At 51.7% G+C, this 18,680-nt stretch overlaps 1 protein-coding gene across 1 annotated transcript in view; it reads right to left on the bottom strand.

Moving 5' to 3' along the window:
• The window catches only part of TTLL5 (tubulin tyrosine ligase like 5), a 39,959-nt gene that overhangs the window by 6,410 nt on the left and 14,869 nt on the right, over window positions 1–18,680 (bottom strand). Inside the window, 2 exon segments of the mRNA XM_075581082.1 lie at window positions 8,794–8,951; window positions 9,734–9,909. Of these exon segments, the coding sequence (XP_075437197.1) occupies window positions 8,794–8,951; window positions 9,734–9,909 (334 nt within the window).

Raw genomic sequence — 18,680 nt, forward strand, 5'->3', positions numbered from 1 at the left:
CTGTGTGTGATATTATAGTGCTCAGTGTGTACACGCTTTGTGTGATATTACAGTGCTCTGTGTGTACACACTGTGTGATATTATAGTGCTCAGTGTAGACACTGTGTGATATTATAGTGCTCAGTGTACACGCTGCGTGTGATATTATAGTGCTCAGTGTACACGCTGTGTGTGATATTATAGTGCTCTGTGTACACGCTGCGTGTGATATAGTGCTCAGTGTGTACACGCTTTGTGTGATATTACAGTGCTCTGTGTGTACACACTGTGTGATATTATAGTGCTCAGTGTACACGCTGTGTGTGATATTATAGTGTTCTGTGTGTACACGCTGTATGTGATATTATAGTGCTCAGTGTAGACACTGTGTGTGATATTATAGTGCTCTGTGTGTACACACTATGTGTGACATTACAGTGCTCAGTTTACACGCTGTGTGATATTATAGTGCTCAGTGTACACGCTGCGTGTGATATTATAGTGCTCAGTGTACACGCTGTGTATGATATTATAGTGCTCTGTGTACACGCTGTGTGTGATATTATAGTGCTCAGTGTACACGCTGCGTGTGATATTATAGTGCTCTGTGTGTACACGCTGTGTGTGATATTATAGTGCTCTGTGTGTACACACTGTGTGTGATATTACAGTGCTCAGTGTACACGCTGCGTGTGATATTATAGTGCTCAGTGTGTACACACTGTGTGTGATATTACAGTGCTCAGTGTACACGCTGCGTGTGATATTACAGTGCTCAGTGTACACACTGTGTGATATTATAGTGCTCAGTGTACATGCTGCGTGTGATATTATAGTGCTCAGTGTACACGCTGCGTGTGATATTATAGTGCTCAGTGTACACGCTGCGTGTGATATTATAGTGCTCTGTGTGTACACGCTGCGTGTGATATTATAGTGCTCTGTGTGTACACGCTGCGTGTCATATTATAGTGCTCAGTGTACATGCTGCGTGTGATATTATAGTGCTCTGTGTGTACACGCTGCTTGTGATATTATAGTGCTCTGTGTGTACACGCTGCGTGTGATATTATAGTGCTCTGTGTGTACACGCTGCGTGTGATATTACAGTGCTCTGTGTGTACACGATGCGTGTGATATTATAGTGCTCAGTGTACACACTGCGTGTGATATTATAGTGCTCAGTGTACACGCTGCGTGTGATATTATAGTGCTCAGTGTACACGCTGCGTGTGATATTATAGTGCTCAGTGTACACGCTGTGTGTGATATTACAGTGCTCAGTGTGTACACGCTGTGTGTGATATTACAGTGCTCAGTGTGTACACGCTGCGTGTGATATTATAGTGCTCAGTGTACACGCTGCGTGTGATATTATAGTGCTCAGTGTACACGCTGCGTGTGATATTATAGTGCTCAGTGTACACGCTGCATGTGATATTATAGTGCTCTGTGGACACGCTGCGTGTGATATTATAGTGCTCAGTGTACACGCTGTGTGTGATATTACAGTGCTCAGTGTGTACACGCTGCGTGTGATATTATAGTGCTCTGTGTGTACACGCTGTGTGTGATATTATAGTGCTCTGTGTACATGCTGCGTGTGATATTATAGTGCTCAGTGTACACGCTGCGTGTGATATTATAGTGCTCAGTGTACACGCTGCGTGTGATATTATAGTGCTCAGTGTACACACTGCGTGTGATATTATAGTGCTCAGTGTGTACACGCTGCGTGTGATATTATAGTGCTCTGTGTACATGCTGCGTGTGATATTACAGTGCTCAGTGTACACGCTGCGTGTGATATTACAGTGCTCAGTGTACACGCTGCGTGTGATATTATAGTGCTCAGTGTACACGCTGTGTGTGATATTATAGTGCTCAGTGTACACGCTGCGTGTGATATTACAGTGCTCAGTGTACACGCTGCGTGTGATATTACAGTGCTCAGTGTACACACTGCGTGTGATATTATAGTGCTCAGTGTACACACTGCGTGTGATATTATAGTGCTCAGTGTACACGCTGTGTGTGATATTATAGTGCTCAGTGTACACGCTGCGTGTGATATTATAGTACGCTGCGTGTGATATTATAGTGCTCAGTGTGTACACCCTGTGTGTGATATTACAGTGCTCTGTGTACACACTGCGTGTGATATTATAGTGCTCTGTGTGTACACGCTGCGTGTGATATTACAGTGCTCAGTGTACACACTGTGTGTGATATTACAGTGTTCAGTGTACACGCTGTGTGTGATATTATAGTACGCTGCGTGTGATATTATAGTGCTTTGTGTGTACACGCTGTGTGTGATATTACAGTGCTCTGTGTACACACTGCGTGTGATATTATAGTGCTCTGTGTGTACACGCTGTGTGTGATATTACAGTGCTCAGTGTACACACTGTGTGTGATATTACAGTGCTCAGTGTACACACTGTGTGTGATATTACAGTGCTCAATGTACACACTGTGTGTGATATTATAGTGCTCAGTGTACACACTGCGTGTGATATTATAGTGCTCTGTGTGTACATGCTGCGTGTGATATTACAGTGCTCAGTGTACACACTGCGTGTGATATTACAGTGCTCAGTGTACACACTGCGTGTGATATTATAGTGCTCAGTGTACACGCTGTGTGTGATATTATAGTGCTCAGTGTACACGCTGCGTGTGATATTACAGTGCTCAGTGTACACACTGCGTGTGATATTACAGTGCTCAGTGTACACACTGCGTGTGATATTATAGTGCTCAGTGTACACACTGCGTGTGATATTATAGTGCTCAGTGTACACGCTGTGTGTGATATTATAGTGCTCAGTGTACACGCTGCGTGTGATATTATAGTACGCTGCGTGTGATATTATAGTGCTCAGTGTGTACACCCTGTGTGTGATATTACAGTGCTCTGTGTACACACTGCGTGTGATATTATAGTGCTCTGTGTGTACACGCTGCGTGTGATATTACCGTGCTCAGTGTACACACTGTGTGTGATATTACAGTGCTCAGTGTACACGCTGTGTGTGATATTATAGTACGCTGCGTGTGATATTATAGTGCTTTGTGTGTACACGCTGTGTGTGATATTACAGTGCTCTGTGTACACACTGCGTGTGATATTATAGTGCTCTGTGTGTACACGCTGCGTGTGATATTACAGTGCTCAGTGTACACACTGTGTGTGATATTACAGTGCTCAGTGTACACACTGTGTGTGATATTACAGTGCTCAATGTACACACTGTGTGTGATATTATAGTGCTCAGTGTACACACTGCGTGTGATATTATAGTGCTCTGTGTGTACACGCTGCGTGTGATATTACAGTGCTCAGTGTACACACTGTGTGTGATATTTCAGTGCTCAGTGTACACGCTGCGTGTGATATTACAGTGCTCAGTGTGTACACGCTGCGTGTGATATTATAGTGCTCAGTGTACACGCTGCGTGTGATATTATAGTGCTCAGTGTACACGCTGCGTGTGATATTATAGTGCTCTGTGTACATGCTGCGTGTGATATTACAGTGCTCAGTGTACACGCTGCGTGTGATATTACAGTGCTCAGTGTACACACTGCGTGTGATATTATAGTGCTCAGTGTACACGCTGTGTGTGATATTACAGTGCTCAGTGTACACGCTGCGTGTGATATTACAGTGCTCAGTGTACACACTGCGTGTGATATTACAGTGCTCAGTGTACACACTGCGTGTGATATTATAGTGCTCAGTGTACACACTGCGTGTGATATTATAGTGCTCAGTGTACACGCTGTGTGTGATATTATAGTGCTCAGTGTACACGCTGCGTGTGATATTATAGTACGCTGCGTGTGATATTATAGTGCTCAGTGTGTACACCCTGTGTGTGATATTACAGTGCTCTGTGTACACACTGCGTGTGATATTATAGTGCTCTGTGTGTACACGCTGCGTGTGATATTACCGTGCTCAGTGTACACACTGTGTGTGATATTACAGTGCTCAGTGTACACGCTGTGTGTGATATTATAGTACGCTGCGTGTGATATTATAGTGCTTTGTGTGTACACGCTGTGTGTGATATTACAGTGCTCTGTGTACACACTGCGTGTGATATTATAGTGCTCTGTGTGTACACGCTGCGTGTGATATTACAGTGCTCAGTGTACACACTGTGTGTGATATTACAGTGCTCAGTGTACACACTGTGTGTGATATTACAGTGCTCAATGTACACACTGTGTGTGATATTATAGTGCTCAGTGTACACACTGCGTGTGATATTATAGTGCTCTGTGTGTACACGCTGCGTGTGATATTACAGTGCTCAGTGTACACACTGTGTGTGATATTTCAGTGCTCAGTGTACACGCTGCGTGTGATATTACAGTGCTCAGTGTGTACACGCTGCGTGTGATATTATAGTGCTCAGTGTACACGCTGCGTGTGATATTATAGTGCTCAGTGTACACGCTGCGTGTGATATTATAGTGCTCTGTGTACATGCTGCGTGTGATATTACAGTGCTCAGTGTACACGCTGCGTGTGATATTACAGTGCTCAGTGTACACACTGCGTGTGATATTATAGTGCTCAGTGTACACGCTGTGTGTGATATTACAGTGCTCAGTGTACACGCTGCGTGTGATATTACAGTGCTCAGTGTACACACTGCGTGTGATATTACAGTGCTCAGTGTACACACTGCGTGTGATATTATAGTGCTCAGTGTACACACTGCGTGTGATATTATAGTGCTCAGTGTACACGCTGTGTGTGATATTATAGTGCTCAGTGTACACGCTGCGTGTGATATTATAGTACGCTGCGTGTGATATTATAGTGCTCAGTGTGTACACCCTGTGTGTGATATTACAGTGCTCTGTGTACACACTGCGTGTGATATTATAGTGCTCTGTGTGTACACGCTGCGTGTAATATTACAGTGCTCAGTGTACACACTGTGTGTGATATTACAGTGCTCAGTGTACACGCTGTGTGTGATATTATAGTACGCTGCGTGTGATATTATAGTGCTTTGTGTGTACACGCTGTGTGTGATATTACAGTGCTCTGTGTACACACTGCGTGTGATATTATAGTGCTCTGTGTGTACACGCTGCGTGTGATATTACAGTGCTCAGTGTACACACTGTGTGTGATATTACAGTGCTCAGTGTACACACTGTGTGTGATATTATAGTGCTCAGTGTACACACTGCGTGTGATATTATAGTGCTCTGTGTGTACACGCTGCGTGTGATATTACAGTGCTCAGTGTACACACTGTGTGTGATATTTCAGTGCTCAGTGTACACGCTGCGTGTGATATTATAGTGCTCTGTGTACATGCTGCGTGTGATATTACAGTGCTCAGTGTACACACTGCGTGTGATATTACAGTGCTCAGTGTACACACTGCGTGTGATATTATAGTGCTCAGTGTACACGCTGCGTGTGATATTATAGTGCTCAGTGTACACGCTGCGTGTGATATTACAGTGCTCAGTGTACACGCTGCGTGTGATATTACAGTGCTCAGTGTACACACTGCGTGTGATATTATAGTGCTCAGTGTACACGCTGTGTGTGATATTATAGTGCTCAGTGTACACGCTGCGTGTGATATTATAGTACGCTGCGTGTGATATTATAGTGCTCAGTGTGTACACCCTGTGTGTGATATTACAGTACTCTGTGTACACACTGCGTGTGATATTATAGTGCTCTGTGTGTACACGCTGCGTGTGATATTACAGTGCTCAGTGTACACACTGTGTGTGATATTACAGTGCTCAGTGTACACACTGTGTGTGATATTACAGTGCTCAGTGTACACACTGTGTGTGATATTACAGTGCTCAGTGTACACACTGTGTGTGATATTATAGTGCTCAGTGTACACACTGCGTGTGATATTATAGTGCTCTGTGTGTACACGCTGCGTGTGATATTACAGTGCTCAGTGTACACACTGTGTGTGATATTTCAGTGCTCAGTGTACACGCTGCGTGTGATATTATAGCGCTCAGTGTACACGCTGCGTGTGATATTATAGTGCTCAGTGTACATGCTGCGTGTGATATTACAGTGCTCAGTGTGTACACGCTGCGTGTGATATTATAGTGCTCTGTGTACACGCTGCGTGTGATATTATAGTGCTCAGTGTACATGCTGCGTGTGATATTATAGTGCTCAGTGTACACGCTGCGTGTGATATAGTGCTCAGTGTGTACACGCTGTGTGTGATATTACAGTGCTCAGTGTACACACTGCGTGTGATATTACAGTGCTCAGTGTACACGCTGTGTGTGATATTATAGTGCTCTGTGTGTACACGCTGCGTGTGATATTACAGTGCTCAGTGTACACACTGTGTGTGATATTACAGTGCTCAGTGTACACACTGTGTGTGATATTACAGTGCTCAGTGTACACACTGTGTGTGATATTATAGTGCTCAGTGTACACACTGCGTGTGATATTATAGTGCTCTGTGTGTACACGCTGCGTGTGATATTACAGTGCTCAGTGTACACACTGTGTGTGATATTATAGTGCTCAGTGTACACACTGCGTGTGATATTTCAGTGCTCAGTGTACACGCTGCGTGTGATATTATAGCGCTCAGTGTACACGCTGCGTGTGATATTATAGTGCTCAGTGTACATGCTGCGTGTGATATTACAGTGCTCAGTGTGTACACGCTGCGTGTGATATTATAGTGCTCTGTGTACACGCTGCGTGTGATATTATAGTGCTCAGTGTACATGCTGCGTGTGATATTATAGTGCTCAGTGTACACGCTGCGTGTGATATAGTGCTCAGTGTGTACACGCTGTGTGTGATATTACAGTGCTCAGTGTACACACTGCGTGTGATATTACAGTGCTCAGTGTACACGCTGTGTGTGATATTACAGTGCTCAGTGTGTACACGCTGTGTGTGATATTACAGTGCTCTGTGTGTACACGCTGCGTGTGATATTATAGTGCTCAGTGTACACGCTGCGTGTGATATTATAGTGCTCAGTGGACACGCTGCGTGTGATATAGTGCTCAGTGTGTACACGCTGCGTGTGATATTATAGTGCTCTGTGTGTACACGCTGTGTGTGATATTACAGTGCTCAGTGTGTACACACTGCGTGTGATATTATAGTGCTCAGTGTACACGCTGCGTGTGATATTATAGTGCTCAGTGTACACGCTGCGTGTGATATTATAGTGCTCAGTGTACACGCTGCGTGTGATATTATAGTGCTCAGTGTACACGCTGCGTGTGATATTATAGTGCTCAGTGTACACGCTGCGTGTGATATTACAGTGCTCTGTGTACACGCTGCGTGTGATATTATAGTGCTCAGTGTACACGCTGCGTGTGATATTACATTTCTCTATGTACACGCTGCGTGTGATATTATAGTGCTCAGTGTACACGCTGCGTGTGATATTATAGTGCTCTGTGTGTACACGCTGTGTGTGATATTATAGTGCTCAGTGTACACGCTGCGTGTGATATTATAGTGCTCAGTGTACACGCTGCGTGTGATATTATAGTGCTCTGTGTGTACACGCTGCGTGTGATATTATAGTGCTCAGTGTACACGCTGCGTGTGATATTATAGTGCTCAGTGTACACGCTGCGTGTGATATTATAGTGCTCAGTGTACACGCTGCGTGTGATATTATAGTGCTCAGTGTACACGCTGCGTGTGATATTATAGTGCTCAGTGTACACGCTGCGTGTGATATTATAGTGCTCTGTGTGTACACACTGTGTGTGATATTATAGTGCTCTGTGTGTACACGCTGCGTGTGATATTATAGTGCTCTGTGTGTACACGCTGCGTGTGATATTATAGTGCTCAGTGTACACGCTGCGTGTGATATTATAGTGCTCAGTGTACACGCTGCGTGTGATATTATAGTGCTCAGTGTACACGCTGCGTGTGATATTATAGTGCTCAGTGTACACGCTGCGTGTGATATTATAGTGCTCTGTGTGTACACGCTGCGTGTGATATTATAGTGCTCAGTGTACACGCTGCGTGTGATATTATAGTGCTCAGTGTACACGCTGCGTGTGATATTATAGTGCTCAGTGTACACGCTGCGTGTGATATTATAGTGCTCAGTGTACACGCTGCGTGTGATATTACAGTGCTCTGTGTACACGCTGCGTGTGATATTATAGTGCTCAGTGTACACGCTGCGTGTGATATTACATTTCTCTATGTACACGCTGCGTGTGATATTATAGTGCTCAGTGTACACGCTGCGTGTGATATTATAGTGCTCTGTGTGTACACGCTGTGTGTGATATTATAGTGCTCAGTGTACACGCTGCGTGTGATATTATAGTGCTCAGTGTACACGCTGCGTGTGATATTATAGTGCTCTGTGTGTACACGCTGCGTGTGATATTATAGTGCTCAGTGTACACGCTGCGTGTGATATTATAGTGCTCAGTGTACACGCTGCGTGTGATATTATAGTGCTCTGTGTGTACACGCTGTGTGTGATATTATAGTGCTCAGTGTACACGCTGCGTGTGATATTATAGTGCTCAGTGTACACGCTGCGTGTGATATTACAGTGCTCAGTGTACACGCTGCGTGTGATATTATAGTGCTCAGTGTACACGCTGCGTGTGATATTATAGTGCTCAGTGTACACGCTGCGTGTGATATTATAGTGCTCAGTGTACACGCTGCGTGTGATATTACAGTGCTCTGTGTGTACACGCTGCGTGTGATATTATAGCTCTCTGTGTACCCTTCTTTCATTCATACCCCTGACCCTTGTGCTTTGTTACCTGGCTCCGGGCTCCGGGCGCTCTGTCTCCAGCACCTCAGTGTCCGAGTGAATAGTTCTGACGGGTGCACCCATGGTGGTGACCAGCGCCTGAGGGTCCGTGCCCGTGTGAAGCCCAGTCCTGCTGAGAGCTCCACTCACCATATTCATGCGAGTCAGCTGCAAGAGACAGCAGGAGAGCGCGAGTGTGTGAGACAGAGAGCGCGAGTGTGTGAGACAGAGAGCGCGAGTGTGTGAGACAGAGAGCGCGAGTGTGTGAGACAGAGAGCGCGAGTGTGTGAGACAGAGAGCGCGAGTGTGTGAGACAGAGAGCGCGAGTGTGTGAGACAGAGAGCGCGAGTGTGTGAGACAGAGAGCGCGAGTGTGTGAGACAGAGAGCGCGAGTGTGTGAGACAGAGAGCGCGAGTGTGTGAGACAGAGAGCGCGAGTGTGTGAGACAGAGAGCGCGAGTGTGTGAGACAGAGAGCGCGAGTGTGTGAGACAGAGAGAGCGAGTGTGTCAGACAGAGAGCGAGTGTGTCAGACAGAGAGCGAGTGTGTCAGACAGAGAGCGTGAGCCTGAAAGAGAGAGAGAGTCGGGGAGAGTGTGTGTGTGTGTGTGTGTGTGTCAAAGAGAGAGCGCGAGAGTGTGAGACAGAGAGAATGTGAGCCAGAAAGAGAGTCAGAGAGAGTGTGTGTGTGTATCAGAAAGAGAGTGTGTGTGTGGGTATGAGAGAGAGAGAGAGAGAGAGAGAGAGAGAGAGAGAGAGAGAGAGAGAGAGAGAGAAAGAGTTTGTGTATGTATCAGAGAGTGTGTGTGTGTGAGTGTCAGAGAGAGAGAGAGAGAGAGAGAGCGCAAAAAGATAGTGAGAAAAGTGACAGAGAGATTGGAACAGGGAGAGGGTGAGAGAAGGTAAGAGAGAGTGCGCTGGGATAGAGTGAGAGATAGAGGGACACAGGTACCTGCTGTGTGAGCAGTCTCAGCTGGCTGGAGGAGGAGGATTGCTGCCGTCTCGCCTGTTTCTCTGCCAGTCGCTGCAGAGCCGACGTAACTGCGCTCCGATTATACAGATCCTCCGGCTCCCTCCCTCCCCCCGCGGAGCCACTGCGCGATCGCAGAGAGTTCTGCTGAGAGCCAGCTGCACCGGGGAGACCGCAGGGACACGCGCCGGGCAGAGCGCGGGACAGAAATCAATCGTTACTAATCGCCCTGCAGCGGGGGGGACAGGTTCCATCGGCCTTCGTTCCCCTCTGCAGTGTGCGAGTCGGCGAGTCTCTGGCTGTAGGAGGGGCGTATTCTCAGGTGTAGGGGTATTTGGGATAGTTTGGGGTAGTTACCTGCCCGGGTCGAGCTCGGCCTGTTCAGCCTCTGGCTGTAGGAGGGCGTATTCTCAGGTGTAGGGGTATTTGGGTTAGTTTGGGGTAGTTACCTGCCCGGGTCGGGCTCGGCCTGTTCAGCCTCTGGCTGTAGGAGGAGCGTATTCTCAGGTGTAGGGGTATTTGGGTTAGTTTGGGGTAGTTACCTGCCTGGGTCGGGCTCGGCCTGTTCAGCCTCTGGCTGTAGGAGGGGCATATTCTCTAGGTGTAGGGGTATTTGGGTTAGTTTGGGGTAGTTACCTGCCCGGGTCGGGCTCGGCCTGTTCAGCCTCTGGCTGTAGGAGGGCGTATTCTCAGGTGTAGGGGTATTTGGGTAAGTTTGGGGTACTTACCTGCCCGGGTCGAGCTCGGCCTGTTCAGCCTCTGGCTGTAGGAGGGCGTATTCTCAGGTGTAGGGGTATTTGGGTAAGTTTGGGGTAGTTACCTGCCCGGGTCGAGCTCGGCCTGTTCAGCCTCTGGCTGTAGGAGGGGCGTATTCTCAGGTGTAGGGGTATTTGGGTAAGTTTGGGGTAGTTACCTGCCCGGGTCGGGCTCGGCCTGTTTAGCCTCTGGCTGTAGGAGGGCGTATTCTCAGGTGTAGGGGTATTTGGATTAGTTTGGGGTAGTTACCTGCCCGGGTCGGGCTCGGCCTGTTCAGCCTCTGGCTGTAGGAGGGCGTATTCTCAGGTGTAGGGGTATTTGGGTTAGTTTGGGGTAGTTACCTGCCTGGGTCGGGCTCGGCCTGTTCAGCCTCTGGCTGTAGGAGGGGCGTATTCTCTAGGTGTAGGGGTATTTGGGTTAGTTTGGGGTAGTTACCTGCCCGGGTCGGGCTCGGCCTGTTCAGCCTCTGGCTGTAGGAGGGCGTATTCTCAGGTGTAGGGGTATTTGGGTAAGTTTGGGGTAGTTACCTGCCCGGGTCGAGCTCGGCCTGTTCAGCCTCTGGCTGTAGGAGGGCGTATTCTCAGGTGTAGGGGTATTTGGGTAAGTTTGGGGTAGTTACCTGCCCGGGTCGAGCTCGGCCTGTTCAGCCTCTGGCTGTAGGAGGGCGTATTCTCAGGTGTAGGGGTATTTGGGTTAGTTTGGGGTAGTTACCTGCCCGGGTCGAGCTCGGCCTGTTCAGCCTCTGGCTGTAGGAGGGGCGTATTCTCAGGTGTAGGGGTATTTGGGTAAGTTTGGGGTAGTTACCTGCCCGGGTCGGGCTCGGCCTGTTCAGCCTCTGGCTGTAGGAGGGCGTATTCTCAGGTGTAGGGGTATTTGGGTAAGTTTGGGGTAGTTACCTGCCCGGGTCGGGCTCGGCCTGTTCAGCCTCTGGCTGTAGGAGGGGCGTATTCTCAGGTGTAGGGGTATTTGGGATAGTTTGGGGTAGTTACCTTCCCGAGTCGAGCACGGCCTGTTCAGCCTCTGGCTGTAGGAGGGCGTATTCTCAGGTGTAGGGGTATTTGGGTAAGTTTGGGGTAGTTACCTGCCCAGGTCGGCCTCGGCCTGTTCAGCCTCTGGCTGTAGGAGGGGCGTATTCTCAGGTGTAGGGGTATTTGGGTTAGTTTGGGGTAGTTACCTGCCCGGGTCGGGCTCGGCCTGTTCAGCCTCTGGCTGTAGGAGGGCGTATTCTCAGGTGTAGGGGTATTTGGGTAAGTTTGGGGTAGTTACCTGCCCGGGTCGAGCTCGGCCTGTTCAGCCTCTGGCTGTAGGAGGGCGTATTCTCAGGTGTAGGGGTATTTGGGTTAGCTTGGGGTAGTTACCTGCCCGGGTCGAGCTCGGCCTGTTCAGCCTCTGGCTGTAGGAGGGCGTACTCTCAGGTGTAGGGGTATTTGGGTAAGTTTGGGGTAGTTACCTGCCCGGGTCGAGCTCGGCCTGTTCAGCCTCTGGCTGTAGGAGGGCGTACTCTCAGGTGTAGGGGTATTTGGGTAAGTTTGGGGTAGTTACCTGCCCGGGTCGAGCTCGGCCTGTTCAGCCTCTGGCTGTAGGAGGGGCGTATTCTCAGGTGTAGGGGTATTTGGGTTAGCTTGGGGTAGTTACCTGCCCGGGTCGGGCTCGGCCTGTTCAGCCTCTGGCTGTAGGAGGGCGTATTCTCAGGTGTAGGGGTATTTGGGTTAGTTTGGGGTAGTTACCTGCCCGGGTCAAGCTCGGCCTGTTCAGCCTCTGGCTGTAGGAGGGCGTATTCTCAGGTGTAGGGGTATTTGGGATAGTTTGGGGTAGTTACCTGCCTGGGTCGGGCTCGGCCTGTTCAGCCTCTGGCTGTAGGAGGGCGTATTCTCAGGTGTAGGGGGGTTTTGGGTTAGCTTGGGGTAGTTACCTGCCCGGGTCGGGCTTGGCCTGTTCAGCCTCTGGCTGTAGGAGGGCGTATTCTCAGGTGTAGGGGTATTTGGGTTAGCTTGGGGTAGTTACCTGCCCGGGTCGGGCTCGGCCTGTTCAGCCTCTGGCTGTAGGAGGAGCGTATTCTCTAGGTGTAGGGGTATTTGGGTAAGTTTGGGGTAGTTACCTGCCCGGGTCGGGCTCGGCCTGTTCAGCCTCTGGCTGTAGGAGGGCGTATTCTCAGGTGTAGGGGTATTTGGGATAGTTTGGGGTAGTTACCTGCCCGGGTCGAGCTCGGCCTGTTCAGCCTCTGGCTGTAGGAGGGCGTATTCTCAGGTGTAGGGGTATTTGGGTTAGTTTGGGGTAGTTACCTGCCCGGGTTGAGCTCGGCCTGTTCAGCCTCTGGCTGTAGGAGGGCGTATTCTCAGGTGTAGGGGTATTTGGGTTAGCTTGGGGTAGTTACCTGCCCGGGTCGGGCTCGGCCTGTTCAGCCTCTGGCTGTAGGAGGGGCGTATTCTCTAGGTGTAGGGGTATTTGGGATAGTTTGGGGTAGTTACCTGCCCGGGTCGGGCTCGGCCTGTTCAGCCTCTGGCTTTAGGAGGGGCGTATTCTCAGGTGTAGGGGTATTTGGGTAAGTTTGGGGTAGCTACCTGCCGGGTCGGGCTCGGCCTGTTCAGCCTCTGGCTGTAGGAGGGGCATATTCTCAGGTGTAGGGGTATTTGGGTTAGCTTGGGGTAGTTACCTGCCCGGGTCGGGCTCGGCCTGTTCAGCCTCTGGCTGTAGGAGGGGCGTATTCTCAGGTGTAGGGGTATTTGGGATAGTTTGGGGTAGTTACCTGCCCGGGTCGAGCTCGGCCTGTTCAGCCTCTGGCTGTAGGAGGGCGTATTCTCAGGTGTAGGGGTATTTGGGTTAGTTTGGGGTAGTTACCTGCCCGGGTCGAGCTCGGCCTGTTCAGCCTCTGGCTGTAGGAGGGCGTATTCTCAGGTGTAGGGGTATTTGGGTTAGTTTGGGGTAGTTACCTGCCCGGGTCGGGCTCGGCCTGTTCAGCCTCTGGCTGTAGGAGGGGCGTATTCTCAGGTGTAGGGGTATTTGGGATAGTTTGGGGTAGTTACCTTCCCGGGTCGAGCACGGCCTGTTCAGCCTCTGGCTGTAGGAGGGCGTATTCTCAGGTGTAGGGGTATTTGGGTAAGTTTGGGGTAGTTACCTGCCCGGGTCGGCCTCGGCCTGTTCAGCCTCTGGCTGTAGGAGGGGCGTATTCTCAGGTGTAGGGGTATTTGGGTTAGTTTGGGGTAGTTACCTGCCCGGGTCGGGCTCGGCCTGTTCAGCCTCTGGCTGTAGGAGGGCGTATTCTCAGGTGTAGGGGTATTTGGGTAAGTTTGGGGTAGTTACCTGCCCGGGTCGAGCTCGGCCTGTTCAGCCTCTGGCTGTAGGAGGGGCGTATTCTCAGGTGTAGGGGTATTTGGGTAAGTTTGGGGTAGTTACCTGCCCGGGTCGGGCTCGGCCTGTTCAGCCTCTGGCTGTAGGAGGGCGTACTCTCAGGTGTAGGGGTATTTGGGTAAGTTTGGGGTAGTTACCTGCCCGGGTCGAGCTCGGCCTGTTCAGCCTCTGGCTGTAGGAGGGGCGTATTCTCAGGTGTAGGGGTATTTGGGTTAGCTTGGGGTAGTTACCTGCCCGGGTCGGGCTCGGCCTGTTCAGCCTCTGGCTGTAGGAGGGCGTATTCTCAGGTGTAGGGGTATTTGGGTTAGTTTGGGGTAGTTACCTGCCCGGGTCGAGCTCGGCCTGTTCAGCCTCTGGCTGTAGGAGGGCGTATTCTCAGGTGTAGGGGTATTTGGGATAGTTTGGGGTAGTTACCTGCCTGGGTCGGGCTCGGCCTGTTCAGCCTCTGGCTGTAGGAGGGCGTATTCTCAGGTGTAGGGGTATTTGGGTAAGTTTGGGGTAGTTACCTGCCTGGGTCGGGCTCGGCCTGTTCAGCCTCTGGCTGTAGGAGGGCGTATTCTCAGGTGTAGGGGTATTTGGGTTAGCTTGGGGTAGTTACCTGCCCGGGTCGGGCTCGGCCTGTTCAGCCTCTGGCTGTAGGAGGGCGTATTCTCAGGTGTAGGGGTATTTGGGTTAGCTTGGGGTAGTTACCTGCCCGGGTCGGGCTCGGCCTGTTCAGCCTCTGGCTGTAGGAGGAGCGTATTCTCTAGGTGTAGGGGTATTTGGGTAAGTTTGGGGTAGTTACCTGCCCGGGTCGGGCTCGGCCTGTTCAGCCTCTGGCTGTAGGAGGGCGTATTCTCAGGTGTAGGGGTATTTGGGATAGTTTGGGGTAGTTACCTGCCCGGGTCGAGCTCGGCCTGTTCAGCCTCTGGCTGTAGGAGGGCGTATTCTCAGGTGTAGGGGTATTTGGGTTAGTTTGGGGTAGTTACCTGCCCGGGTTGAGCTCGGCCTGTTCAGCCTCTGGCTGTAGGAGGGCGTATTCTCAGGTGTAGGGGTATTTGGGTTAGCTTGGGGTAGTTACCTGCCCGGGTCGGGCTCGGCCTGTTCAGCCTCTGGCTTTAGGAGGGGCGTATTCTCAGGTGTAGGGGTATTTGGGTAAGTTTGGGGTAGCTACCTGCCGGGTCGGGCTCGGCCTGTTCAGCCTCTGGCTGTAGGAGGGGCGTATTCTCAGGTGTAGGGGTATTTGGGTTAGCTTGGGGTAGTTACCTGCCCGGGTCGGGCTCGGCCTGTTCAGCCTCTGGCTGTAGGAGGGGCGTATTCTCAGGTGTAGGGGTATTTGGGATAGTTTGGGGTAGTTACCTGCCCGGGTCGAGCTCGGCCTGTTCAGCCTCTGGCTGTAGGAGGGCGTATTCTCAGGTGTAGGGGTATATGGGTTAGTTTGGGGTAGTTACCTGCCCGGGTCGAGCTCGGCCTGTTCAGCCTCTGGCTGTAGGAGGGCGTATTCTCAGGTGTAGGGGTATTTGGGTTAGTTTGGGGTAGTTACCTGCCGGGTCGAGCTCGGCCTGTTCAGCCTCTGGCTGTAGGAGGGCGTACTCTCAGGTGTAGGGGTATTTGGGTAAGTTTGGGGTAGTTACCTGCCCGGGTCGAGCTCGGCCTGTTCAGCCTCTGGCTGTAGGAGGGCGTACTCTCAGGTGTAGGGGTATTTGGGTAAGTTTGGGGTAGTTACCTGCCCGGGTCGAGCTCGGCCTGTTCAGCCTCTGGCTGTAGGAGGGGCGTATTCTCAGGTGTAGGGGTATTTGGGTTAGCTTGGGGTAGTTACCTGCCCGGGTCGGGCTCGGCCTGTTCAGCCTCTGGCTGTAGGAGGGCGTATTCTCAGGTGTAGGGGTATTTGGGTTAGTTTGGGGTAGTTACCTGCCCGGGTCAAGCTCGGCCTGTTCAGCCTCTGGCTGTAGGAGGGCGTATTCTCAGGTGTAGGGGTATTTGGGATAGTTTGGGGTAGTTACCTGCCTGGGTCGGGCTCGGCCTGTTCAGCCTCTGGCTGTAGGAGGGCGTATTCTCAGGTGTAGGGGGGTTTTGGGTTAGCTTGGGGTAGTTACCTGCCCGGGTCGGGCTTGGCCTGTTCAGCCTCTGGCTGTAGGAGGGCGTATTCTCAGGTGTAGGGGTATTTGGGTTAGCTTGGGGTAGTTACCTGCCCGGGTCGGGCTCGGCCTGTTCAGCCTCTGGCTGTAGGAGGAGCGTATTCTCTAGGTGTAGGGGTATTTGGGTAAGTTTGGGGTAGTTACCTGCCCGGGTCGGGCTCGGCCTGTTCAGCCTCTGGCTGTAGGAGGGCGTATTCTCAGGTGTAGGGGTATTTGGGATAGTTTGGGGTAGTTACCTGCCCGGGTCGAGCTCGGCCTGTTCAGCCTCTGGCTGTAGGAGGGCGTATTCTCAGGTGTAGGGGTATTTGGGTTAGTTTGGGGTAGTTACCTGCCCGGGTTGAGCTCGGCCTGTTCAGCCTCTGGCTGTAGGAGGGCGTATTCTCAGGTGTAGGGGTATTTGGGTTAGCTTGGGGTAGTTACCTGCCCGGGTCGGGCTCGGCCTGTTCAGCCTCTGGCTGTAGGAGGGGCGTATTCTCTAGGTGTAGGGGTATTTGGGATAGTTTGGGGTAGTTACCTGCCCGGGTCGGGCTCGGCCTGTTCAGCCTCTGGCTTTAGGAGGGGCGTATTCTCAGGTGTAGGGGTATTTGGGTAAGTTTGGGGTAGCTACCTGCCGGGTCGGGCTCGGCCTGTTCAGCCTCTGGCTGTAGGAGGGGCATATTCTCAGGTGTAGGGGTATTTGGGTTAGCTTGGGGTAGTTACCTGCCCGGGTCGGGCTCGGCCTGTTCAGCCTCTGGCTGTAGGAGGGGCGTATTCTCAGGTGTAGGGGTATTTGGGATAGTTTGGGGTAGTTACCTGCCCGGGTCGAGCTCGGCCTGTTCAGCCTCTGGCTGTAGGAGGGCGTATTCTCAGGTGTAGGGGTATTTGGGTTAGTTTGGGGTAGTTACCTGCCCGGGTCGAGCTCGGCCTGTTCAGCCTCTGGCTGTAGGAGGGCGTATTCTCAGGTGTAGGGGTATTTGGGTTAGTTTGGGGTAGTTACCTGCCCGGGTCGGGCTCGGCCTGTTCAGCCTCTGGCTGTAGGAGGGGCGTATTCTCAGGTGTAGGGGTATTTGGGATAGTTTGGGGTAGTTACCTTCCCGGGTCGAGCACGGCCTGTTCAGCCTCTGGCTGTAGGAGGGCGTATTCTCAGGTGTAGGGGTATTTGGGTAAGTTTGGGGTAGTTACCTGCCCGGGTCGGCCTCGGCCTGTTCAGCCTCTGGCTGTAGGAGGGGCGTATTCTCAGGTGTAGGGGTATTTGGGTTAGTTTGGGGTAGTTACCTGCCCGGGTCGGGCTCGGCCTGTTCAGCCTCTGGCTGTAGGAGGGCGTATTCTCAGGTGTAGGGGTATTTGGGTAAGTTTGGGGTAGTTACCTGCCCGGGTCGAGCTCGGCCTGTTCAGCCTCTGGCTGTAGGAGGGGCGTATTCTCAGGTGTAGGGGTATTTGGGTAAGTTTGGGGTAGTTACCTGCCCGGGTCGGGCTCGGCCTGTTCAGCCTCTGGCTGTAGGAGGGCGTACTCTCAGGTGTAGGGGTATTTGGGTAAGTTTGGGGTAGTTACCTGCCCGGGTCGAGCTCGGCCTGTTCAGCCTCTGGCTGTAGGAGGGGCGTATTCTCAGGTGTAGGGGTATTTGGGTTAGCTTGGGGTAGTTACCTGCCCGGGTCGGGCTCGGCCTGTTCAGCCTCTGGCTGTAGGAGGGCGTATTCTCAGGTGTAGGGGTATTTGGGTTAGTTTGGGGTAGTTACCTGCCCGGGTCGAGCTCGGCCTGTTCAGCCTCTGGCTGTAGGAGGGCGTATTCTCAGGTGTAGGGGTATTTGGGATAGTTTGGGGTAGTTACCTGCCTGGGTCGGGCTCGGCCTGTTCAGCCTCTGGCTGTAGGAGGGCGTATTCTCAGGTGTAGGGGTATTTGGGTAAGTTTGGGGTAGTTACCTGCCTGGGTCGGGCTCGGCCTGTTCAGCCTCTGGCTGTAGGAGGGCGTATTCTCAGGTGTAGGGGTATTTGGGTTAGCTTGGGGTAGTTACCTGCCCGGGTCGGGCTCGGCCTGTTCAGCCTCTGGCTGTAGGAGGGCGTATTCTCAGGTGTAGGGGTATTTGGGTTAGCTTGGGGTAGTTACCTGCCCGGGTCGGGCTCGGCCTGTTCAGCCTCTGGCTGTAGGAGGAGCGTATTCTCTAGGTGTAGGGGTATTTGGGTAAGTTTGGGGTAGTTACCTGCCCGGGTCGGGCTCGGCCTGTTCAGCCTCTGGCTGTAGGAGGGCGTATTCTCAGGTGTAGGGGTATTTGGGATAGTTTGGGGTAGTTACCTGCCCGGGTCGAGCTCGGCCTGTTCAGCCTCTGGCTGTAGGAGGGCGTATTCTCAGGTGTAGGGGTATTTGGGTTAGTTTGGGGTAGTTACCTGCCCGGGTTGAGCTCGGCCTGTTCAGCCTCTGGCTGTAGGAGGGCGTATTCTCAGGTGTAGGGGTATTTGGGTTAGCTTGGGGTAGTTACCTGCCCGGGTCGGGCTCGGCCTGTTCAGCCTCTGGCTTTAGGAGGGGCGTATTCTCAGGTGTAGGGGTATTTGGGTAAGTTTGGGGTAGCTACCTGCCGGGTCGGGCTCGGCCTGTTCAGCCTCTGGCTGTAGGAGGGGCGTATTCTCAGGTGTAGGGGTATTTGGGTTAGCTTGGGGTAGTTACCTGCCCGGGTCGGGCTCGGCCTGTTCAGCCTCTGGCTGTAGGAGGGGCGTATTCTCAGGTGTAGGGGTA

The sequence above is a fragment of the Ascaphus truei genome, unplaced genomic scaffold (assembly GCF_040206685.1).
Source record: "Ascaphus truei isolate aAscTru1 unplaced genomic scaffold, aAscTru1.hap1 HAP1_SCAFFOLD_1035, whole genome shotgun sequence".
NCBI lineage: Eukaryota > Metazoa > Chordata > Amphibia > Anura > Ascaphidae > Ascaphus > Ascaphus truei.